This window comes from Chiroxiphia lanceolata, chromosome 7 (assembly GCF_009829145.1).
Source record: "Chiroxiphia lanceolata isolate bChiLan1 chromosome 7, bChiLan1.pri, whole genome shotgun sequence".
Taxonomy (NCBI): domain Eukaryota; kingdom Metazoa; phylum Chordata; class Aves; order Passeriformes; family Pipridae; genus Chiroxiphia; species Chiroxiphia lanceolata.
In genome coordinates, this window is record NC_045643.1 from 3,791,490 (window position 1) to 3,817,122 (window position 25,633).

Here is a 25,633-nt window from a genome sequence, read left to right on the forward strand (position 1 = left end):
CCACCAAAACCCAAGGGTCTCGTAGTCCCCAAATCCCTTTTCCTCGTCACTCCAGCAATGCCCATCCTACATACCTTGATAGTTTGCTCCTTGAATAGCTGACACTCTGGAAGTTTCTGCAGTTACCTGTTTTGATAGATGATTGTTTTGATGCTTAAAATTTGTGTTTGAAGGGAGAGCAAAAAGGCAGAACTGCCAAGTTAACTCAACGGAGGCTAGATGGTAACTCACAGCAGACAAACATGCCTTCATGGAATAGAGCTGGCTGAAGATAAAGATCACTAGCTAAAATATACAAAATATTTGTATTAATGTGCAAACATATCGCATGTGAAAGGAACAATTTGCAGTACTTATTTTACGGCCTCACATGCGTGAAGACCATTTTACAGCACATCTGGATTAAAAATTATGAAGGGTCTTTCAAAACACAAATATATTTTGTATCTGAAAATAACACTAAAAACGTGAGAATTTAGTAGTTAATTTGAATTTGACCTAATTGTCAAAGCAAAAGGCAAAGAAGAAATACTTTAAACTCTTTGAAGTAAACTTTTCTGTTCATGCTACAAATGTGCTTGCAGTGAAATAGCAGCACAGAAGGAAGCACTGCTTCAGATGTCCTTAAATTTTTATCGTGTTAAGTAGTTTAAAAAAAAAAAAAAAATTATTGGTGTGATGACTGTGAAGTTCTCAAATGTCAAAAGAGCAAGTAGCCTCTAGTTCTTGATTCCCTCAAGATGGCTGAGAGACTGCAGGGTCAGCCAAGTAGTGACTTGTTGATGTGGAGTGTCTTGCTCGTTACTTGCTGGCTGTCTGTGTGGTTGTTTTACAGCTCTCTGCGGACAGGGGTGAGGGGTTGGCAGAGCAGGCTCTTCAGCTGTCACGGGTCGGAATAATTCATCAGAAGTCTCATTGTTGGGGTTTTTCCTTTTGTCCAACTTGACCTCGGATGTTCCTGGTGCTCCTTGTTGATCAAATGATGTGCAATTGGAATGAGAACTACATCAGGAGCTCCAAAAAAGAAATGCAGTAAGTGAAAATGGCAGGTATACACACTGTCTAAATGCTGTTGGGAGCCTTGTCTTTTAGAGGTGGCCACAGATTCCTGTGGAAATCAGGGTCCTATTTCTACCTCGTAGTAGATGCTCTCGCCAGACAAATTGATAGTAATTTTTTAAAAAAATCTTCTTCTTTTGTTGTGCTCATCAAGGCACGGTTTGGATGGATTTGATCCCGGATTCCCAAGGAGATCAAGCCACCCTAGATACGATAAGCGTAACTTTTGGGAAATCAAAAGTGCTTAAGCAATAGAGTGTGGAAAGTCTCTTTGTATTGACACGACAGGGTTGTGATGTTTACCCTGTGCTTGACGTGTTCAGGTGTCTGACTTATGTGTTAATCAGCTCATTGAAAAGGATACACTGCATTTAAAAATTGCAGAACACAGTGTCTTCTCATTTTCTCCTGATCCAAAATTGCTTCCCACAGCCATTCCTGAAGTGGTAGGAATAACTTCATGGTGCAAATATTTCTGTCATGTGCCATTTTTGCCTGACGTTTCCACAGAAGCAGAAAATAGAGAAAGATCCTTGCATGTTTGTGCTTGCTTTCCACTATTCAGCTCATTAAAAGACCTTGTTGTGTCTATAAATGCATTTCATATCTACTTTAACACTGGTATAATGAGCATCTCTGTGTTTTGAACTTCTGATTCATTTTAAACAGAATCTTCAAAGTTTCCTTTCAGCTTGAAACCTATCAGAATATCAGACTTCAATATCAGTTCCAGAAAGAACCAGATTCAGAATTTCTGGGAAGGATTAATAGCTATTTTTCTCTTTTGAGAGGTCATTAGCTTTGCATGAATAGACTAAAGATTCCTTGCCCATTGTATTCCAAAATAGCCAATGCACTAGGTCCAAAGGAAAACTAGTGCACATTGTTAGATTGATAACATTATAAGTTATTCAAGGTCAAATTCTTTGAATTCTTATGGTTTGAAATATTTTTTACTCTTTGCTTAGCAGAAGTTTTAATCCACCCTACTTTTGTATTTTCACAACTACCACATTAGAAGGCTCTTATGAATATTAAAGTATTGCTGTTGACAGCTTTGTAGCTTTTCAAAGATACTGATGAGATGAACTTTCCTAACGGTCATTTGTATGAAAACAGTATTTCAAAAAGGGTTTAAAATGAGCTCTGAAAAGACATCTCATCCTAACTCTGAAAAGGTTTTTAAAAAAATTAATAGAGGGAGACTCCGTTCCCCCTACTCCTCCCACGCTTGCGTATAGGAAATGTTTGATTTACACACATGTTATTTTTTCACCTGCATGAAATTTTATTTACAGGTTAACAAAAAAAGAATGCGACCAAAATCCATGGTCAAAATTTTGCCTGCTGTCTGTTCATCTTCATTAGAAAGCTGCTTTCAGGTAAAATCAATAAATACTCTGATCACTAAAATGATGGTGCCATAAGTTTGCACTTAACATGCACACACCTTGTCCTACAGGGCACAGCTAAGCGAGCTTGTTCATATTTTCATTTATCTCAGGGTTCTGGTCAATATGATAAATAACGTTTGAATGCTCCAACTCCACTGGCAGAGTCATCTTCAGATCATATGTTGCTTCATACAGCTTGTCATCTTACTGGATATCAGGTTCTCTGGGGGCTGGGTAGCTACCTCAGCACAAACAAAATAATGCTGTAACTACTGTTTTATTTGTATCATAATATCATCTGCACTAAGGGGTAGGTACACTTAGGCTTTACTGTGACATAGGTTGTGAGATTTTATTTTAAATGGGAGGTACTGACACTCAAAACTTCTTGATAACATCACCAGGTATCAGATTTTAGTTTTTACATCATAGCTGCTACAAATTCTTACCAAATATGTCATGAAACATCTGTTCTCTTGATGCTTCTTGAGGATGCTCAGAGAGGCTTTCTCTTCCCAGACCCCAGGCCCCAGGGCCAGGGGCTTTGCCACTTGGCTGTGCACGTGGAGGATGTGCAAGGGAAAGCTGTAAGGTTCTTTAAAACAAAAGGGTCTTTTATTCTGTTTTGCAATGTGGAACTGAGCAAATATTCTTGCCAGTATTTTTTTTTTCATCATTAATAACCCCTAGGGCACTTGTTTTGTATCACACACAGGCAAATGTGGGTGCACACAGCTGCACTATAAAACTTTGCCTTGAGGGTCCCCCCAGGCTAAAAACAATAGAGCAGGCATTGATAGAAAGCGTCAATGCAATCAAGCAAGATCCTTCTTTTTGTTTCCCTAAAGCAGCGATCTTGAATCATGAAAGTGGAAGGAATTCCATTTCCTGAGAAGAACAGGTTGGGGGTGAAAAACCACTCACCATTTGTATTGAAATTTTTTCTGTCAGTGAAATCCGTTAGTTTGTTGATATATTTTGCATTGCAAATGCCTGATTTAGCTTGGAACATAAATATGAACAGCAGTACAGTTCTCTGTAGATTGTACTCACGCACATTTTTCGAAATGTTAACCATTATAAGGATGTTAATTAAATTAATCCCCAGAAGTTTGTTCTACATTGCGAGTGTATTTAATAAATGCCTTTTTGTTTTCTTCAGAAATTCAGCCTAACGTATAGATCTGAATCTGGGGACCTGCACTATCTGGACATTGGTAGAGGACCAGTGAATATGCAGCATAAAGCTTTAAAATGTTTTACTGTTTCACTCTCTGGTGGCACAACTCTGTTTCCAAATGTACCACGAGTTTGATGGTAATGCCTGTTATATCTCTGAGGAATAATGGTAAGTGTCACTTGGCTGGTGAGGATCAAGTCTGAAGTACGTGGCAACCTCCATAAACTGTAATTCACAAAATATGACACTGGATCAGGACCATGTTCCTGCTCGTACCTTTATTTCATGTTTTTAGAAATTATTCCCTCTTCTTTATGCTGTAATTTCCTATTTGATTAAATCAAGGATGGCACTCAGTAAAGTTCTCAGAGATCTAGAGATGGTAAATATTTGAAGTAATTAGTCATTTTGAAATTTTATTGCTCTACCAAAGGAAAATCTTTCCTCCCCTTTCTAAGTAGTTAAAATTGTCATGGATGATACCTTGGGAGCTGGAAATCTCATGGTATGAAGTGGTTTTCTTCAAAATGGCAAAACATAAGGAGGCACAGTAAGGCAGCTTATGGGAAAGATAGTACAATAACTACACTGGCCTCCTGGCCTTTATAAATTAGGAAGTGCATTTTCTAAATCAAAACCATCACCAGAAACTCTGGGAATGGAAACAGGCTTAATTCTCTGTTGTACAAAGAACCAGAGATTTCCGTAACAGCAGGTCAGACTTTCAGTCCTGTGTACGTGTCCACTTGGTTCCGTGCATTCCTGAGAGCTCTGTGCCCTGCTGGCCTTGGGAACAAGTAGAAGCCAGCGGGGCAGATGTGGGGTGGGTGGCAGGGGATTGGCACTCTTTCCATGCCGGGGAGTTGCAGAGTTTCCCAGGAGAGGTGGAATTTGAATAGACTTCGGTTCCCACCAGGGGATCTCTTTGCAACTGAGACTCTCCTGTTGGATCCCAAAATATAATTTTTGCAGAGAGAGATTTAAGTGGTCTTTGCAAAAGACCATGGGCTACACAAGCTGGCAAAAGTCCTCTTCACTGACCTCCTCCCTGTGGATTCTTCCCTCCTTCTTCAGCAGGATGTAAAGAGACTCCTTGCATGATATTATCACATGCCCTACCCAAGCCAGAGTCCAAACCCTGATCTCATCAGACCTGTGTAGAAGACCTATTGTACCTTATTTCTCCCTTTGTGTTCCCTGAATCTGTGCATTCTGTAGATCTGAATACCTATTTCCCCCTGTAAAATCCCCTAGGATAAAGTGGGTTTTTCCCCATGAGGTAATTGTTAAGACCCCAAAAATTTGTTAATCTGGGTTTTTCCCTTATGTCATCCCCTGAAACCCCCTGTTTGTAATAAATCATAGTAGTTATAACCCCCTATTGAATATGTAGACCCTAAACCCTTTAAATATGAACTTGTAAGTCCAATAAAGCGTTCCAGTTCCTTGTCTCCCTGGGATCGTCTTAGCTTTATTGACCTCTACACTCTCCTCTCCTGTAATGCCAACTGGATGGGCTGAATGCTGCCACTGCAGCAAAGATCAGGAAAGAGTGACCCATTTCAGACCTCCAATCTTGGAATAAATACTAACCAGGCAGAGTGGCATTCAACTGAGAGATTCTTTCCACTGCTGCTACTTCTAATTTTTTGCATGCAAGATTTCTTCCATGGTGTGGGTTTTGGAGCTTGACTGATCTCTAGCAACACTCTGGTGGAATATCTCTTTGGGGACGGGGAGTTCAGCTGGGCTGGGAAGGTCGGGTTGCACGTGTCTTCATTTATGGCATGTTCTTAATTCTTTGCTCTCAAAATCATGACTATGATACTCTTCTGTAATCATAACACTCATCTTATAGTCTTGTTTTTCAGTGTAATCATACAAGGCCATTCACTGTTCTTTCATTTGAGAAAAAAGGATGTTTATACCATTCAAATATGGATTTAATTAAATGCAGTGGACCCTTTTCTGAATTTTCTGTGCATGTAGAAAATGATGTGCTGAGAAAAATACGTTCTTCTATTAAGGAATAAGAAGATTTCACACCTCAAAGCTGATTATTAAAACAAAAAAAATTATAGTGTTCCAACAAAAAAAATATATTTCTCCTATTATATTTATTTCTAAATTTCCATCAGATGCAATTGTTAGCAAAGGAGATAGAAAGCATCCCTTGTCTTTAGGAAACAAAGAGTAAATGGATCTCGAATGAGGCCTAACAATTTCTTGATTCACAGAATAGTTTGACTCCAATTCATTTGCATATGTGTTTCAACTAAAAATATGAAAATAATTGTTATTACCACTCTTCATGTCACAGAGTTTGCAGGGATGAAAATGAATGAATGTGTGGTATTTTCATTTGGTTTTCCAGATGACTCCTCCTAACTATTTTACTTGGTCTCCAGAGTCTACCACAACTTGGTTGTTACTCCTTTGGGGTGGTTTTGTGGCATCTTTTCACTCAGAGTATCTAACAAAACTTTCCCACACTTGCCTATGATAGCCCAAACAGTTCTTACTGACATACAGTTGATCTGTTTGAAGTAGGGTTTTCTTTTCCATAATATTAAAATAAAACCTACAAGCCCATATAGAGTGCAGCCATAAAATTAGTTCAGATTAGCAGTAAGCTACATAACTCTTTATTTTGTTTTTAATATCCTTTTTATATGCCATTATACTGGATGTTGTTAGTACAGACCTTCAGGCTCTTAAATACCAGGTGGTGGTTTTATGTTGTTAGGACAGGATTCATCTCAAAAGGAAAGGTACTTTTAAAACTACCTATGAAAAGTGGAATGGATCAACCCATGTATCTAAATTAGGGTCCCAAGTTGTTTCTCTGTGCAGGACATTGGACAGATGAATTTATAAGTCCGGCCACTTTCCCACAGCAGATGTATGATGAGCTCTATGACAATGTGCTGGACTTAACAGAAGAGAAAAGAATGTGACGAGGTCACGGATCAGAAAAAAAACCCCATAAAATAGAAGCTGAGAGAATCCTCACAGTCAGCTCTCCAGGCCACCCACCCTCCAGCGTGAGCATCATCAGGGCTGGCCCCAGCGTGGTACACTTTCCCTCTTTCCAGAAAAGCAGCTGGATGCTGTTTCTCTGTTCTAGGAAATCAGTGTGCTCTTTGGGACACGTGGAGCACTTACAGTCCAGAAGAGAACGTCATACCTGCCTCGGACTGTCGGCCAGTGAGAACTGGTCTGACTCTATTCCTGATGACCACTACATCATGTTTTTTTTCAGACTGGGATTTCATTTTTAGTGGAAGACTCTTGTATTGCAACGTTCTCTGACCTACTTGCACATTTCCAGTGGCTTCATTTAGAGCAGGGGTTTGGGTTTTTTTCCAAAATTCAGTTGTTTTGCCTTGGTATTTTTTTTTTTGCTTCCCAGCACATTAATACTGAACAGATCAAGAGTTAAAACATTTAATCCTGTGTCCTTCTGTTTTCTGTTTTTTCTAAAGGATGAGTCATGAGTACGGATGGCCTTTTGTTATTCTTTAGTAAACTCAAACAAGAATATTTATTCCCTCATTAGAAAAAGAATAAATCGCCAAATAGAAAAATTTGAAACAGTGATTTTTAAAAGAGCTTGGCTGTATCTTATAGTTATTATTCTTTTTTATTATTATTATTATTTTTAGAAGACCAAAAAAAAAAAAGAAAAGTGTTCAATTAACGTGCTGGATTGCCCATGCTGACGCCTAGAGCCTGGAACCTTTTGATGCTGAGGTGCCATATGAGCCAATAGCTGAAGTACAATATACTTGAGCTCTTCTGGGAACTACATGTACTGCCTGGAGCCACAATGGTTTGAGCAGAGCCAAGAGTGGCTCATTTGCATAGTGCACCTACACTTGCTACACCAAGCCCGAGGTAGAAAAGGCATCCTACTTTCTACAGTAATTCATTCTCAGGCTGCTCTTCTGATGAATTTAACATCATTTTGCTACTTAGAGATATAGAAGAACAGATTTTGTGAAATCACAAAATCACAAATGCACAGTCAGGTTTACTCTTAAATTTATAAATATTTTCCACTATTTTGTATTATTTTGGTGTGCAACAGTCACAAGCTGCAGAGCACAAAAGCCATTACAAGTGGATCTCCTGCCAGAAAGTCTTGCAGCTGTTTCATTAAGTATTTCCTTAGGTGTATAGGACTGTGGTATTTCTTTAAAAAGTGAATGTCTGCTCTTTTTTTTTCAGTTTTACAGTGGAAATCTGGATTGGAGACAAGAAGAAAGGGTTCTTTGCAAAAAGATTTTGACACCTCGGTGAAAAGGAGGAGCATCCTCAGAAGGCATTGAGCCAGTGCTCTGAATTAAGGATTCCATCACTGGCAGCAGGAGTGGGTGCGTGTTCAGTACAGAAAAGCCGCGCCCTGGCCACAGATTTTGAATTCCCCAGCTTTCAGTACACCCAAAGGTCATTAAACTCCTTTGGCTGGTGTCCCTCCTGCTGTGAGGAGAAAATGCTGTGGGTGCTGTCTGCTTCACCCGTGTGCAGTCATAATGTTGGCTCTGCCTTTAGAGCCTTCACAGCTGTGCTGTAACACAGTTCCCAACATGACTCAGATGAAGGATTTTATTTAATCTGCAAAGGACTTTGGAAGAAAAAAAAAAAAAAGAGGATTTTCGTTTGTGGAAACCTTGAGGATGTGCAAAGCTGAAAAAAGGGCACATGCAAACAAGAGGCTGGATGTCAAAAGCTGATTTCCCATTTTCTTAGGATATAAGTTCAGTGAAAATGGAAAAATGGGAGAAGAATGAAACTATTTCATTGACTTGGCTACCTTAATTCCTGCAATTGTCTGTTAAAGCAACAGTCATAATTTGCATTGCTTCTGGCTCACAAACAGTTAAAGAAGTGCATGGGGTTTTGGTTGTTTGTTTTATTTTCTGGCTCTAAATTCATGGAATCATAGAATCAGCCGGGTTGGAAAGGACCTTCAAGATCATCAAGTCCAACCCTTGATCCACTACCACCATGGTTTCTAGACCATGGCACTAAGTGCCACATCCAGCCACATTCAGCTTTTCTTTTAGGTTCTTTCCCCCACTGTACCTTCTGTCACTATTTGCACCATTTGCAGTGCTTTATTTCTGTGAAACTATACATTCCTTTTAAAATCTGGAGGTTCTTTAGTATCATTAAAATCCACACTGAACAAAAAATAAATGTCTTGTTCCTGACATAGGGGTGACTACAATGACAAAATCTGAAGATTCTTTGTTCAGATTGAGCTCTCTTGGAAACACAGGAGAGCTACCAGCTGGTTCTACAGGCCAGAACATCAGAATTTTTAAAGTAACCCTTGTATTATTTGCATAAGAACTGACATTTTAGGAAACTGGACCTGATAGATATGCGAGAATATTGTCTCTCATTTGTCCTTCTGAGGCAGAATGACACTAACCACAAGACTCAAACAGGCACAAGGAACCCCAGGTTGCAGGAGCAGCATGAATATTCCAATCATCTGATGTAGAGATTAGTCTATAGGTTTGAGCTGCACATGGTAGAGATCCTCTTTCATGGTATCTACAGTAGAGCACAAATGTGTTCTGTATCTTTTACAAGTAATTATTCCAAATCCCTTCATAAAAATGCTCCAATTTACAATGCTCCAATTTAAAAATGCTCCAAAGTACGATGAGTACTTTTTCCAGTTTGGTCCAGATGCTAAGACATTGCATGCCCAGGAAGCTGAGCATTAACCAAGAGCTACTTACTAAATAATCCAAAGCTGCCTTCAAGACACAAGAGTCAAGAGAGTTGGGTTTCTAGGGGGGCTGTTTCTGTGTAGAGGATGTGAAAAGGAAGCCTTTGTTCATAAAGTGTCCATGGATGTTCAAGGAAAGTGGATGTGCAGGCCACATAATTAAAAGAAATTGGGAAATGCCAATCAAAAGTAATTGACTCATGACATCAAATGGAAATTTTTGCAGTGTTTTACACCAGAATTATAAAATCAATTCACAACCACTGTTAGGGGAAGGTAGCACTAATGAGAAGTTCCAGTGTAGCTGAGCATTGCTATGTGTCATGTATTGAACCACAGCAAATGTACCGCCCAAGGAAGATAAGGTCCACAGGTTATTGGTTTTTATGGGATGTAATCATTGAGTGATATGGATTGTGCTTCTATACCTCAGGATTCATTTCTGTACAAACTCAAGTACACATGTTGATATTCCAATGCCTATGGTAAATAGTAGGTGTTGTGGATAAATTTGGGTTCATAATCTAGATATAGGCTAGAATATAATATACAAGGTGCACAACCCCAAAACTGCTCTTAGAATTTAAATTTTACTCAAACAGTCAATTGAAGGCAAACATTAGTGAGAATAAGGGAGTCACCAAGAGTGGGGGCTTTTTTGAAAGGTTAAATTTAAGAAATGTAGAGAAATGTGTATTGTGATCAAATGGGCTGAAAAATTTGCAGAACTCAAGAAGAAAGCGGCTTTAAGTCAAAGACCATGAATTAATTTATCTTCTTTTTTTCCTTAAATGCGAACACTTATCACATAGCATTCATATATTTCATGAAAACTAAACAGTTACTATGACAAACATTGAGACATTGTTACAGAAAATTGAAACTCACCTACATATGACTTTGATAAACCATTAATTTAGTTTAATTTTCCTTCCAAAGCTGAGAATGCTTGTGTCCAGTGTTTGATCTGCTTGTGCATTTCTATTGAAGAGTGACAAAGAAATAAATCTAGGATTTATCTTGAATTTATCTCTTGTTGTTTTATTTTATGTCCTGAGCATAACTCCTCCAAAAGAGGGAAAACTTTATAGGCCGGTGCATAAAAATTTGAAGTATATTCAACAGGAAGCATTTATCTTTGTTCATTGTAGTTACCTGAACGTTACAAACCAAATAACCTAATCTGTTCAGTGATATGATAGTGGATATGAAAACCCAAAGCTGCAGGAAATACTTCTGCCATTGCAACACAGACAGCATGGAATATTGGAAGGTACTTAATTCATGAAAGAAAATGGTGTGTAATTCCTTTGAAATATATCAAGCCATTCATACCTGATAAGTATTTAAGACACAGAAGAAACTTTCAGCATATGTTGATAGTGACATTGAATTATTTAAGATATTTTCATACTTGCTTCAACCTCTTCCACCTCAAGTGACCCCAACAGAAGCGCATTTTTCAGTTTGAGTGCAAATATATTTCAGATGAATAGGTTTTGAAATGAAACCCAATATATATCAGATTAAAAGTTAACCTCAGGCTGCTCTTGTTTCATGATGCATGCAGGGACATGGGTCCCTTTTTTTTTGGATGACTGTTCATGGTGCTCAGGAATTATTGATAGGAGGGATGGTTGGTTCCTGGGTCACTGTAATCTGAGCAACACTTAGGAACAAATGAATGAACACCTCCACAGTTAATGACCTGGATCACGTTGATCGTTTGAGAGCAGTAATTAGTTTGGTCCTTGTTTTAACAGAGATGTCCACTGTGACAGAGTTCTGCATTCGCTTTGGAGTACCCCAAACTTGTACTTAAAGCTACACTGCCAGCAAAACTATATTCACAACAAAACCTGCTTAAGCCATTTGATTTGGAAAATAAGTTTGTGGGCTGTGATCTTATTCTCAGTAAAGTTTTGCATGGAGTAAAGAGAGGACTAGGTTTAAAAGGGATTAGTCTCAAGATTTTTTATTTTTTTCTCTCAGCCATACCTTCTTGTTCGAGAAGCAAACAGACAAGGAAAAGGTGGTACTTGCTCTGCATTCCTTCCAAATGTTGTAATGACAGCATCAAACTGAACTATTTGAAAAGTTTTACTTTGAGAAATTAGTTCTTCTGATTTGGGATCTTGATCTCCTTATAATTTTTTTTTTGATGTTTGCTTTCTCCCCAAATCACACAAAATCCTGTTGGGAGATGGAAATGGTGACAAAAGTACTGGAACAGAAGCGTTGTGATTTTCAGTCCTTCCTTTCATTAACTCTGATTGCTCATCAGCATAAACATCCAGGTTTGCTCCTCCACTTCTGGGATCCTTTCAGTTCCTGCAGCCACACCAGGTATTTACCTTTTACCTTTGCAAGGGAGCACTAATAATTAAAAATCCTCTTTGAGTTGTACCCACTGACTCCTAATTAACACGAAAAAGTGCTTTGCCCCAGAGGCTTTACCACAGGACTTTTTTTTTCCACATGCATATATCTCACATGCAGCACACACTAACTATCCAGACACAGTGTCAGCGTGCGTTTCATATACACACATAAAAGTTCCAGATGTGCTGTGTATCTTGTTTAGTTGACTTTATTGTTCTGTAAAGCCAAGAGAAATATTAATCATTCATTTACTGTTAGGGGATGGGTCTTCTTCTCATGTTTCAGTAAAGGGGGTGGAAAAGTAAAGTAAGCCAATTTTTTTCCTATTTAAGGCCAAAGCTGGGGAATGCTTGTGGCTGAGTTCTGTACATGGCCCGGTGCTGGAAGGGCAGGGAACAACCGATGTTGCTATTTTGAATAGATTTTTTTCTTCCCCCCCATTTTTTTTTTTTTTGCACCGAGAGTCTCATGTCTAATATTTAGGCATTATGAGCTCTGTGCAAAAAGTAACTTTGCTCATTCTTGCCGTGTTTCAACCCTCAGTTATTTTGGCACAACAAGTTGGTGAGTAATTCAAGCTTCTTATGCTTTTATTTTTCATTTTTACCAATAATTTTAGTAGCTTGTAAGAAATGTGCATTCACAAATCTCACCGGAACACTTTTCCTTCACTAGTTCAGCAGTCAGATATTTCTTGGTGAAGATGGAAGTTGCAGGGGTCTGCATTTTCATCCCAAAGTTTTCGCTTTGCTTTGCTTTCTTTACAGTTAGAAGCACTGTACAGTGCTGTCTGCCTTGGCTGCATTTGTTCTTGTTCTTACTTGTTTTCCTACTACAGACACCGGAGAGATTTTAAGCTATTTCTTTTAACTCTTGTAATGACATTTCAGCTGTTAGCTCTGTGCTGCCTGGAAGTTTTTTGTCACAAGCTGTAAGTCTTTGCTTCCAGCTATTTTGTTTGAACTTCTCCTTTGTACTTGTTTGTTTTCCACTGGCAGCAAGGGGGTTTCTTTAAACAATTTGCGTGCAAAAAAAAAAGCCTTTAAATTCTAACCAGTTTTCATGAAGGAGCTTTTAAGATTGATATATGAAAATGTGTCAGCTTACAGGATTTTTACTTTGGCATAAAACAGGAAAATTAATTCTCTCAGCTGCAATAGTTTGAATTTGGCATCTGCAGGCTGTTTCAGTCCCTCATGAGACTGATTAGCAGCTGATGGTATTTGGAAGTCCATGCAAGTATGTGTATGTATGTTTACAGAGAGCAAGAACACCAAAATTCTAACTCAACATGGAATTTAGAGGGGGGGAAACTACATTGTATACAATAATTCAACTTAGAGTGAAGATAAGTGTGGTATGAGTATTTAAGTTAAACAGATGACATTCCACAAGTTCATCTGACCTTTTTTGGATGTGCTCTGCTCCTGCTTGCCAGACATTGTAAACCAGGCTGTCCTTAAAATGAAACTTTTTTTTCTTTCATGAAAATATGAGAGATTGGCAATGTATTTATTCCTGCATGGAGGCAATGAATAACCTTACAAATAACTCAATAAGCAGCAGCCAAAGAAACTGTAGTGCTGCAAAGGAGAGCCAAATGCCTCTAAAACCACACCCTGCACTACTCTGTATGACACAAATCAGGAACACGATTACTTTAGCCACTTCATGGCAAATCCTTCTGCCTCATCATACCTGTAAAGGCACCTCCTCTGCCGAGGGGGTGACTGTGAGTCCACCAGAAGGCAGTGGAGCAGCCAGAGCTCAGGGGGATCCTGCCTGAGCAAATCAGGCAACATCCTCTGCAACGGTAGCGTGCCCAGACACCAGTCTCCTCTCCAAGCACAGACACAAGCTAAGCTTAGGTATCTTTAAAAAAAAAAACAAAAACAAAACAAAACAATGCATATTAAGATGTTCTGTAGAGAGTAAACATAATTTACTGTGAACTGAGGCTTTTCTGTTTCTGCTTGGCCAGTATATAAACTCTCTCTCCAATAATGTTCAGTGAAGATTATAAAATTCGGTGAAGATTGTAGAATTTGAGCAACCATATGCTGTGACTTTGCTTACAGCAGCAGATAATATATATATTGTGTGTATTTAACACGCATTATGTGTACTTTTATATAACTATCTTCAGAGGGATAAGGACTAAGGACTAAGGAACATTAATTTTATTTCTCCCAACAAACAGATCCCCCCTGAGTGTCAGGTCTCCTTCCCTCACTTATTTCCCTGAACATTTCTGAGTTGCATGACATGTTTGACTCAGGAAATGGTAAATTTTGAGTAGAAGAACCATATATAAATGAAGTGTGAAGGAGTATTCTCATTTCTCTGCCCAATTCCTGTTTCACGGTGTTGTAACATTTCCTTACTGGGCTAACTTCCATGCTACTTACAGGGATGAGGTTGGAGAGAGAGACTGATAAATCACTAGTTATGCCTTAAAAAATTGGATTCTCTCCTCTCTTTGGAATGCTTCTTTCCACACATTTGAATATGCTTTTCTCACAGAAAATAACAATTGAAGGAGTTGATTATTGGCATCACTGACTCACGTGCAGGGCAGCAATGGACTGGGAAAGCAAATTTTCCACGATTGAAAAGAGAATTTCCAGACATGCTAAAATGCACTCTCTTGTCAAGAAAAATGTTTATATGGTTAGTATCAAATGTAAGTCAATATAAAATTTTCCTTGGAAAAGCCTGCCAGGAGACAAGACTTGGCAAGATATTAAGGAAACTGCTCAGTATACACTAAGTTTAGGATAGTCAGATGTACCCTTGGGCTATGTGTTTCTTTGTCTTGCTGTAATAGCTTGGAAGGGAGATTTGAGCACAGCCTCAGGCTAAACCTTCTCAAAAGCTGGGGAGCTGGATGTTGTGGAACCAGGAATATTCTGTGACTTCCATGACCAAAAGCTGGGTCACACCAGGGTGTTTGTAGCCAGCAGGTGAAACTACCTTGACACAATCCAGGTTTTCTGGTGCATGTCAGGTTACTGTAAGGGGCTTTCAAGATAAAACGCCTTCTGGTGGCTGACAGGACATGGAGCTGATGCTTCAGGCACAACAGATGAGTCAGATTCCAGCAATATTTCTTCAGTTCCACTGTTTGAAGGCACCTCTACATTCTGCATATTAAACTACTAAAAAGTGTAAGAACTTGGAATGTTTCTTTAGGAAAGAAATCCATCCTCTACCCAGCCAGCATGATTTGTGAAAAGCATTTGCTAGCCTTACAACATACTCTCATCTCATTTATCTTGAGTTTGTAGTCAACCAAGACAGCTACTTCCAGAAGACAGAATAAATTTTAGCTAGACAGACTGGAGATATTTGGCAGTTTCCACCTACTACAAAAGAAGCACATCCCCAGCCCCCTTACATGAGTGCCAAAAAGGAAGTTAGATGGATTTGGGCCTGTCTCATTTGCATCTGCAATGCTTAAAGGACACCTCAGTCACCTGGAGTGGGACACTTCTTGTAGGTACACACAGTAGTCCTTGAGGAACTTCACTGAGGTCATCAGGAAAACTCTGCTGCTGTGAAAGCAGAGTGAGAGCAACGCCAGAAACCCTTCAGGATTATTCCAAATAATGTTTCCCTCTAATGTAATTTACTGTTTTCCTTGTAATGTAAGTATTATCTTGGATGTTTGGTCAGGAAACTCATTTCTGAGGTAATGATTGAATCCTAAAATACCTCTGAAAAGACTTATTGACCCTTCATATTACTTTCAGTCACAATTCACAGTTTTAAAATGAAATATAACCATTACATGTACGGTCCTGAAGGCAGCATGCAAATGATTTTTCATGCTGAGCACCCACTTCTGATCCTTGATAAAAGGATGATATTTTAGGAAAACTTGTAAAAGGCTGACTTGACCATTTTATTTCTTCTTTTATTAACTGGGAAGGATTAGATAGGTTATTAAGTGGATGAGTACTGTACAGATGCAGTTTATTTGTGAGACTGCCAGACTGTCATGTTTAGCAGTTAGCTCCCTGTAACATTGCACATGTGTGTTCTTTGTTGATAAAGTGCTAGTTTAAGGTAAATGCTAACAACAGTCAGAACTCTCTTTCCTCAAAGGTTTTGGTAACACAGAAAACATCTCCTCCACATCTTTGACACTAAAACCAGATGATGTGTGCCTGTATGCCAACAGATAATTAACTATCATAAATTATCTGGACTATGTGAGGTAATGAAATATCAGGGGTCTACTCCTCTTCTTCCATTTTTCCTAAGTGTTTTTTGGTGAGCACACGGCAGACAAGGTTATGCTTAGGAAAATTAAAACATTCCTTTCTGGTATGGAAAAATCATGCTAAATGAAAGCCTGGGGAATCCACCCCCTCTAAACATTATATATATGTTGTTGGAAATATGACAAATTTCATAAACACATTTTATATCACACATCCCTGGAACACATTAGCCTTAGGAAAATGAGACTATTATATAACCCTTTCATTATTTTCCAGATTTATTTTTGAGTTGAGACCAAATCACCAAATCTACATAGACTGATTTTTTAAAAGAGGAGGTGGAGTTGGAAACATCCACTGCTTTATTACAGGGGGAAGAAGCAGAGGTAGAAGGGTGTTGTCTCTGGCACAAATATTACTGTTGATGCCTCAGTCAGAGTAAATACAGTTGCTCTCTTTTTAGTGCTGTAGATTACAAGCAAATCCTATTTCCTCTTCCAGTTTCTGTTGCAATGTTGAGGTTTGAAATCAGCAGCCAGGTGTCATGGGCAAACTCTTAGCCTTGCACAACTGCTGGGTGCTAGCTTTAATTAATGCTATCCAAGAGAAAGAAAGGAGTGAATTAATATCTTTTTTTTCATTTCACACACTGGTTGAGAAACCAGAGACATTAGTCTTTGTCCCAGTTATGTTATGATGTTGTTCACACAGCACCAAGACTGTCTGAGTTCAAGAAACGTTTGGACAACGTTCTCAGGCGCATGATAGGATTCTTGGGGTGTCTGGAGTGGGGCCAGGAGATGGACTTGATGATCCTGATGGGTCGCTTTCAACCCAGCATATTCTGTGATTCCACTCCTTGTTTTAATCAAAAATCTGCAGAAAATGGGACCTACCTGGCTCCATGATTGAGACACTGCACCAGGGTCAGTAACAGAAATGATGCAGACTGTCATTTAGCGCTCTGGATTAAAAGCAATCTCTTCAGAGTTGAAAGGTTCAGCCTACCAGTAGGGGCTAACAATAACAAAGCACACTTTCCCAGGCTGGTGGGCACCAGGAAAACTGTATTGCTCTTTATGTTTTTGTGGCAGGTTCACAGTCTGGAGAAGAGCACAAGTCACAGCAGCTCTTACAGTTGCAAGTCTTAATTTGTTGATTTGAAATAATAAGCCATCAAAACCCACAGAATTAGAAGTCAGTGCAATGTTCATACCCATTAATACTCAAGATTATGCTGTCCTTTAGTCATGCTTGTTTAAGAAACTAGGCAAAAAATCTCAGCTAAATAAAGGGAAATTGTTGGCAATGGTAAAGAAGTGTCATTAACAAAATGGGTTTTTTTGGTCTTGAAGTAACTGGATTAGGGTCCCACATCATTGCAGTTCAATGTGATGGAGTAAAATTCAATTTACTATTGGCAGCACCCAAAAAAATAAAACTCAGACTTGAAAAGAGTATAATAAAATCTGTTTTGATTCAGCATTGCAACTGTTAGCTCATTCTCGCTGTAGCAGCTTGGTAAATTGTAGATTGCACGACCCTAACACAGTTTAGAGTTCAGTACCTACCAACAACTGTCCCTAGTTTTGAGACATTCTGACTCTGGGTTTTGGCAGACGATAATAACCTTCAACCAAAACAGAACAAAAACTTCAGTCATCATTTTACTGCTGCAATATTTTACCAGCCTACCTCTCCTTCAACATAGCCATCGTAATATACCTTGTACGAAAGGAGAAGTGGGCACAGGTGTGATTCCTTCTGCAGGAGAGGTACAAGAAGTGTTATTTTACTTCTGTACCTTCAGGTTAGGCTGCTGAGGGGGTCATGGAGAGGTGCAGCAGAATGCTGCAGCCCCTGGCCCTCGGCACACCGCCCATCTCCAGCTGAGGGGATCCAGTGGATTCCTCCTGCAGGGAGGGCAGTTGGGGCCATGCTTATCCCAGTGATGTTGTCTCTGTTACAGAGATGCTGCTGTTGGTTTCCTGTGGCCATGCTGCTCCTAGATATGGGAGCCAGTGCTGGTTTGGTTACTGCTGCACAACAGCTACTTCTTTATGGATTTTCTTTCTTCCATTTATGCACAGGGTTTGTGAAGCTTTGCTTTCTGTCCCCTCTATGGCACATGAGAGATGTGTTGTCCCTGTAAAAATCTATAAGGAATTCCCACGGAATTTCCTGATCTTTTTCCAGTCAGTACAGTGGGATGCCTCAAGTTTCAGGGAAATTTCTATACTTATGTGTGGGGACCATGCTATTAATATTTCTCACATTGCTATGAGACTATATAACAATTTTAAATATTAACCCCTGCATTGCTCCTGGTTATGGCTAATCAGCAGATAATCTCCACAGGCAGTAAAAAATTACATGTTAAAGGAGTCAGCAAATCTCTTCTGCATGTTCAAAAGAGAGACAGAGAGGTGTACGTATCCTATCTTAAATGTTGAAAAGGTGCAAGGAAGAATGAGATCCATCATTGACTGTACAGGAAGACATCTTTCACACAGAAGCATAGTAAATATAAATTAAATTTATATTTTCAAGCAGTCATTATTTTTTCTCATCTTCTATTTCATAGGAAAGGTTCTTTCCATTTTACTTTGAGAAAACCTAACCTACTTCTAACCACTGCTCTTATTTATTTTCACTTCAGAACCAATCTTGTCTCCAAGTTTGCAAAGTGGAAGCCTCTGCCTGTTTCATGTCAACATGACAATGGAAAACATGATATAACCCCCTCCAACAACAACCGTTTGTTGGCTTTAGTTTGGATAAACTTGAGCTCTGGGACTTCTGGCTTTGTTTAGTTTAGCAGAGGAGATTCCTTTCAGATTAGCTCAGAGACTACTTCCATTTTCCCTTATTTACGTCAAAACCTTCATTTAAACATGAACTATCAGAATGAGATTGAAAATGGTACTTCCTTTAACAATGCCTGCACATTTTTGTCTTCCTTTGATTCACACAAGTGCTCCATGAAGAGGTGTCTGCCAGGGAGGAGAAAGCATGCACAGGACACTGAACAGGAAGAATGTGAGGATAATGAAAAGTTATACCTTTTAAAGCTGAATGTGGGTTTTTTTCTTTTGAAATCCTGGGCCTTCTCTTACAGCTAAAGAGGTGCCCAAATAACTGCTATGAAATGAGGGATGTGACTTGTAGATTTAAGAGTTTAGCTGAGTTTGTACCAGAATTGCCTTCAGCACAACATGAGACCCATCCCTTTCTGCTGCTGGATTTCTCTTTCAGTCACTGTGCATCCCACCTTAGAGGGTGGCACTGGCATCTCTTCTCTCCTGTCAGGCAATGAAAGATTTCCTTCCACATGCAAACCTCCTGTGGGCTGCTGTGGTACCTCCAGGCACCGCTTTGTTCCCAGTCTCAGCCCTGCAAAGGGCGGCAGAATCACAGGAACATCCCGTCCACATTTGGAGCAGTAGATATGAAAGGGTGATCTGTGCCTGGAAACTACTTCCCACAGCATTTCAGTGCTGGCAGTTCTTGGAAAACTTCTGGACGTAATTAGTTCCCACTGCAACTCCCTGCAATTCACGCCCGGTGACCAGTCAGTGCGTTAGAAAGCTGTCTGCTGCAAAAATCTCTTTTTTTCTCTTTTCTGTCCCTTTGTGCTGCTTCTTCTCTTTTCCTTCTTTCCAATTTCTTTTAGGAAAACAGGCAGGACAAAATTGCATCCCCTTTTCCAAACAGACACAACAGAACAATTGCTCACCCGAACAGAGTTAATGGGAAATATGGGAAGCATCGTTCATTGTTCCTTTGTTGTTCAGTGTAATTGCCACACTGAGCATCAAAGGAGAATAAACTACATCCCCCATGCCTTCTTTAGCTGTAAGCAGCAAAAATAGGATTCATATTTTCTTGGGAAACACTTTTATGTTCATGAGAGGCTCTTTTAAAAAAAAAAAAAATATATATATTCTGTGTTTGGCTTTAAATCTACTGTATGGTGTTTGCTTGTTTCCCTGCAGAGCAGCAGTCATTCTGTGCCGGCTGTTTAAGAGAAGAATGTCCTAGTGAAAGCAAACAATGGGCTGTGTAGTGGGAATTGCAAATCTTTGAAAAGAGTAATTGAAATCTGCTCAGACATTTTGAAGATTCTTTGCACAATATTCTAAGCCTGTTGGTGGCTTAGCTGTTGGCAGGGTGGTCCTCTTTGTAGATCCCTCTTTTTAGTATGAACCGAATAGCATAAATATGGGGAGGGGGAGGAAAAAAGGAAAGAAGAGAGGTTTTCAAGTCCAACTGATTATTTTCCTGTTACAGCAGCTGAGAGAAAGAATGATATAACCATCTTCCAGTGAAGAATCAAAAAAAAAAAAACCAAAACTGTACAGAACCTATTCATTTATCAGGTGTGCTCTGGCTCTTCCACTCATACCTTTTAAGGGTTGTGGCAGACAAACTGTGGTGGATCTGGTTGTGTCTGCAGAAGATGTTCCAGCCCTCCTCTGCTATGCACTGCTGGTTTTTCTCAGCCTGTGCCAGCTGATGTTGCTGCACAGAGCAGGGAGAGTTAAATGTGTGCCAGGCTTCAGGCAGCCACTTCAGTAGCAAAGCCTCTGACCTCTGATATTAATAAAAAGTCAGCTCTCTGCTGACTCTTCACTGCACCAAAAATGTGAATTTTTACCTCACAAGGGAATTAGTTCAGGAGATCCTTAAGTCTTAGTATTTGAAAAATGGCCAGGTATAGATCTTGGTACTTAAAAGTGGCCCCAAAATTAAGAAAGTTGTCTTTGGTACCCTGAGAAAACCCTCACAATACTCACTTTAGTAGCCCTAGGAAGTTGACAATAAGAACGTTGTATCCAGTGTACAAATAGCCATTTAATATCCTCTATGAGGCAGATTAAGAATTTCAAACACTGCCATTCGTATCCAACAAACTGTCTGAAATGGATGTGGGGTGAATTAGTACAAACTGGAATAAGGAGTGAATGGATACAAGTGTTTTGCAGATGAAATTAGGTTAATGATACTCTTTACATTCGAAATCCCACTGTGACCTTCTAAATTACAAATACCTTTAATTTTTTGGCAGCCAGAGATATGACTCCTTTTCTTTAGACAATATGCCAGAGTGCTTTAATCCTTCACAGGAATATGAAACACAAGAACCAAACTCTTCATTTACTTCCAACTTCTGAAATTACAGGGAAAACAATAAAATTGTGCAGGGACTTATGCTAGTGTAGAATTTGACCCCCTACTGCTTTATTCTCTCTGATGTAAATTCACTATGGTCATGGAGTTATATTGGGGCTGACTTTGTCCAAGGTATCTGAATATATAAATGATATTAACACATGTACTATTCTGCATTGTAACATTTCCCATCTGCTTGAGCCTCAGGAGAGAAGCCCTGAATCAAGCTGATTTCTTCCAAGGCAAAGCACAGAAAAAACATTGCATAAATTTGTTAGTCCTCTCACAGAGCTGAGGGAAAGGTGAGGATCACGTCCCACTTGAAATTTTAATCACCCAACAAAAATGGTTTTAATTACAAAGTTAGGAAATTCAAAACAAAAACCATACATTTTTCCCCACATAACCTTTGGGTTTGATCATGTGAAAAGCTTAAAGCATCTCGAATTATCATCTCAGTGCTTTACGTGGGATTCTGTGTAGAGCAAACAGTAACAGTTCTCTATTTCCATTCATTCCCTTTCACGTAGCAGATCAGAAGCTGAATCTCACTTTTATGATGCCTTGGATCTGTCAGAGTGCTTGTACAGTCTGGGAAATGTGTACACAATGTCTTTTCCAGCTTTTCATTATTCTTCCCAGGACAGACCTACTGCAATGAATGTTGCAAAGAACGCTCCAATGTTATAAACTATTCCTGGTCCTAGCTAAAATCAGAAACACAGGAGTATGATTTTGAGCTATACCTTTTTTCTAAAGTTCTGACAAAATCCTGAGCTGGATGTTGTTAATTTTTTCCACTTAATTGATCTTAATAATGTTGAGCTTAAAGCTATTGCTTTTCTTTAGAAATATGGAATAGAATTGGAAGTGGTCAAGTGTTCAAAACAAGATTACTCTGACAATTGGATTCTGACTGTATAAGTCTTCACTGACTACCCAAGGAATGAGCAGAATGTATGTTTAAAGAAACTAATAAATCCATTAAATCATCAGTAATCATATTAAACCTTGAATTTATATCAGTTTCTGCTTGGTTTAAGGCGCACAAACCTTTGTGCCATTTGGCATCATTGACTAAAGACAAGAAGCACATTAAAATCAGATTACTGCAGGGTAGTAAGAATTTGTGCCAGTGCTACAATGAAAGAGCCACAAATGAAGTGCTTGCAGCCTGTTGCTTATTTTTAGAGTGACACCAAATGGCACAAAAGGTGATGTGCCAAAAAATATTGGAATGTAAGAACAGAGGGGATGGAAAAATCTCATAGGCATTTTACCAATAACTAGAAGAGTAACTGAAGAATTATGCAATGCTGCCTCTAAAGTGCATTGAATGCACTGAAATAAGATGAAATTCTTTCTTATTTTGAGTCCTGGTCTAATTCAAATGGTTATCCTTATTAAATGATTTGATCTCTCAGGCACTGAAGAGCTCTGGTTGCCACCAGAATAATTAGAAGTTGATGTTCTTTAAGCTGATTTAAAGCCCAGTAAAATCAAGTGAGGTTCTGATCGGGCAATGATTACCCTTAACCAGGAAGGAATTATCTGCATTCTGCAGCTTATAGTGAAAAGAGGTTGATCTCAAATATAATTGACTTACAGAGTCAACCTGTCGATAGAAGACTTTGGAAAGGAAATCCCAGAATAACATCTCAATAGAGAAGTCGTTCAGGAATATCTTCCTCCCTTACAAAAACCAATATAGGCCGTGATGTTGTCAAGGAATAGCTAAGAACAAAAGGAGTAGAACTATCTCTTGCATCCATCAGGTGTTTTTCTCAAAATTACTTTTATGAGTTGAGAAACAGAGACAACAATTCTCTGGGCAAACCCAAAAAAAGAAGCATGGTGACAGATATACAGCAGTCTGCTCCATCCTGCCCCTTGTGTGACTCAGCCTGAAACGACAGTTCTGCCAAAACCAACCCACACCAACTAAAAAACCCAAGAAACCTTCTTGCACTTTCTTTGCTCATTAGCAGTTTTGAAACAAGGAAACTCTTCTGCCATTGTTTCTCACCCTGGACATCAGCTGAAGCCAGAGAGGCTGTTGTGTAACAATATCACTGATGGGATATTGCTGGTCACTATTTCCTTGCAGCACTGCTGGGGCAGGGTGACCTTTAGAAGTTGTATGAAGAACATCATTCAAGGATGTCAGCATGCATGCCCAAATAGAGCAATTTGTGAAATAGAAATGCTGAGGCAAAACAATGTGACAGATTCAACTCCTTTAGACCACATTACCTTTGAAAAGAACAACAACCCCCCGAAGATAAAGCAGGAAAAATAGAGTTCTTAAATCACATTTTGAAAGATTAGAAAAAAAGCCAATCATCTGCAAGAAAAATTGAGTCAATTTGTGTTTTACTTGGTAGTAAATATCCTTAAGATACATTTCTAAAATGTTTAAAGACTGCAGAAAGGTTGCAGCACTTGTAGCATATAAAGACGAAGGAAGGGAACAAGAAATTATTTGTTTAAAATACAAGTATTTGCTTGTACCAGTGCAGGCCTGGTTTTCTCTTATTTATTTTGTAATCTGATAGATAGATTGGGTGAGTGTCAGAGCAAGGACAGTTTGATTGTGTGATATAAGGATGCTGAGCCCGAGAATTCAGCCTCTTCCATGCATTGCCAGTGGAACAATGCGTGACTCCATGCCACAATACTGCTGACAGACAAGGGCTGTATTATGCTTAACCAGCATTCTTTTATACAGCTTTCTCCTTCTTACTCTGCATGTGAGAAAAGGGGAAAACTGGGTCTGGCGCTGTGGCAGGACTGTTCCAACGCCAGCTTTCTTGGCAGACAAGCATCTCCAGTAGTAAGAAAGCTTTGGTTTCATTCTGAAAGCCGTTCTTTTTGGTGTGAAACTTGGGAAATCTGTGAACTATTCATTCATTCTTTTCCATTCCACCTGATAGCAGTTCTTCATGCTCTACAGCTCGTGGAGCAGGAAAGGATTTTTAAGATAGACCCGCTCTGATTTTTCATGGTCTGCATTTAAGTGATTTATAAATTGAGGTTTCTTTCCTGGTACCTCTGATCACATGATGTACAAGTCTTACAAAGTGTTACCTGAAAATGCCCTAATAGGTAGGGATGCCCAAACTGACCCTTATGTCCTCATGCACTGTGTGAAGTAGACTCAATTTGTTGTTTTAAGACAATTCCAGCTGAAAGAATGTCTGAAGGCCTTGCTGCTGAAAAAAGACCCTGCTTGTTAAACCATTTCTTTTCCTTTATTTCCATCTCTTTTTCTGACTTCCTGAAAAAGGCAGTATTTCAGACTTTTCTGAGTACTCAGCCCTTACCTGAGAGGAGAACAGGCCGACAAGCCCAGCTGTTCTGGCTCAGCAAGTCAATTCATTCATTATGACGGTCCTTTTGTTTCCATTACTAATGATGGGATAGAACGAACATGTTTGGGTTTCTTATAAACATCATCATAATACCAGACAGGCAGCCCAAACCATTTGCTTTGAGGTAGACTCTGTGGCATTCTTTTCTGCTCAGTAAATGGAAAGCAGCGTTGCTGCAGATGTTGGGATGGATTCCTCCATCTACTCCACTGCAGGGGAGAATGATAGCATTTCCACTGAAAATAGACAACACATCTCCTTTCTGCTTTGTCCCTTGGTTAAACAGTGTATCAAACAGTGCTGGAGCATGTAATTAATAAATGTATTTACTATGGAAGAAATGTAAAACAACTTTTGAAGTAGTCATCCTGTAAAGCAAATGAGCAAAACCAGGTCAGAGTAAGGAAGCACAGGCTTTGTACAGTTAAAAAGCAACAGAAAGACCCTTCTTGGCTTCACCAGGCTTTAGATTCAGTCAAAGTCAGAGGCAAGGCCTCTTTCATGTCAGTGCTTTAGCCTTTACCAAATTCACTTTAAATACAGCAAAAATTGTTTGACTCATTGTGTTTGTGATCAGATTCTCACAGGTCAAAGCTCCTCAGTTTTGTTTCCCAAGCCATCATCAGGCGGCTGCTGGAGGATCATGAGTCACCTCTGTGTGGACTATTGCCCTTTCTGAGGCAGAACCAGACAAATTCAAGATGTTCTTTAATTTCTAACCATTTAGTCACATCTCTGCAAATGGGATATATGAGTTTGCTCCTAATGCAAAAGCTGGACATTTGCTCTATCCAAAGTGGAAAAGCCTGTGGTTTTTGAGGATACTATTAGGAAATTTTTTCCTTTTGCCGTGTAATTGTGGTTAAGTCACGATCATGGTGCTTGCACAAATGCAAAGCCAAAAGCAGCTACAAAACGGGTCAGCTTCCCAGCTCATAGCACTTGATAACAAATTCCCATTCACCTCACTGGGATTGGGGTTGTGTCCCATATGACATCTGTCATCCTTGAGTCCTGCAGTGACCATATTTGTTTTCCCTTGTACCCATTTGGGCTCTTGTATGTACCACACTTATAGGCCCTTTGGAACTAAATGATGATTT

The 25,633-nt window shown here is 39.3% G+C and overlaps 1 protein-coding gene and 1 long non-coding RNA gene across 2 annotated transcripts in view; both read left to right on the forward strand.

The window, feature by feature from the left end:
* Positions 1 to 2,356: 2,356 nt before the first annotated feature.
* Positions 2,357 to 8,056, forward strand: LOC116789249. Its single transcript, XR_004357948.1, has 3 exons — positions 2,357 to 2,441; positions 3,616 to 3,801; positions 7,864 to 8,056. It is a non-coding gene; the product is annotated as an uncharacterized LOC116789249 (long non-coding RNA).
* A 4,054-nt stretch (positions 8,057 to 12,110) lies between these two features.
* COL3A1 (collagen type III alpha 1 chain) overlaps positions 12,111 to 25,633 on the forward strand; it is a 50,789-nt gene continuing 37,266 nt past the window's right edge. Inside the window, exon 1 of the mRNA XM_032692784.1 lies at positions 12,111 to 12,325. Within this exon, the coding sequence (XP_032548675.1) occupies positions 12,250 to 12,325 (76 nt within the window). The 5' untranslated portion in view covers positions 12,111 to 12,249. The remainder of the gene's footprint in view (positions 12,326 to 25,633) is intronic.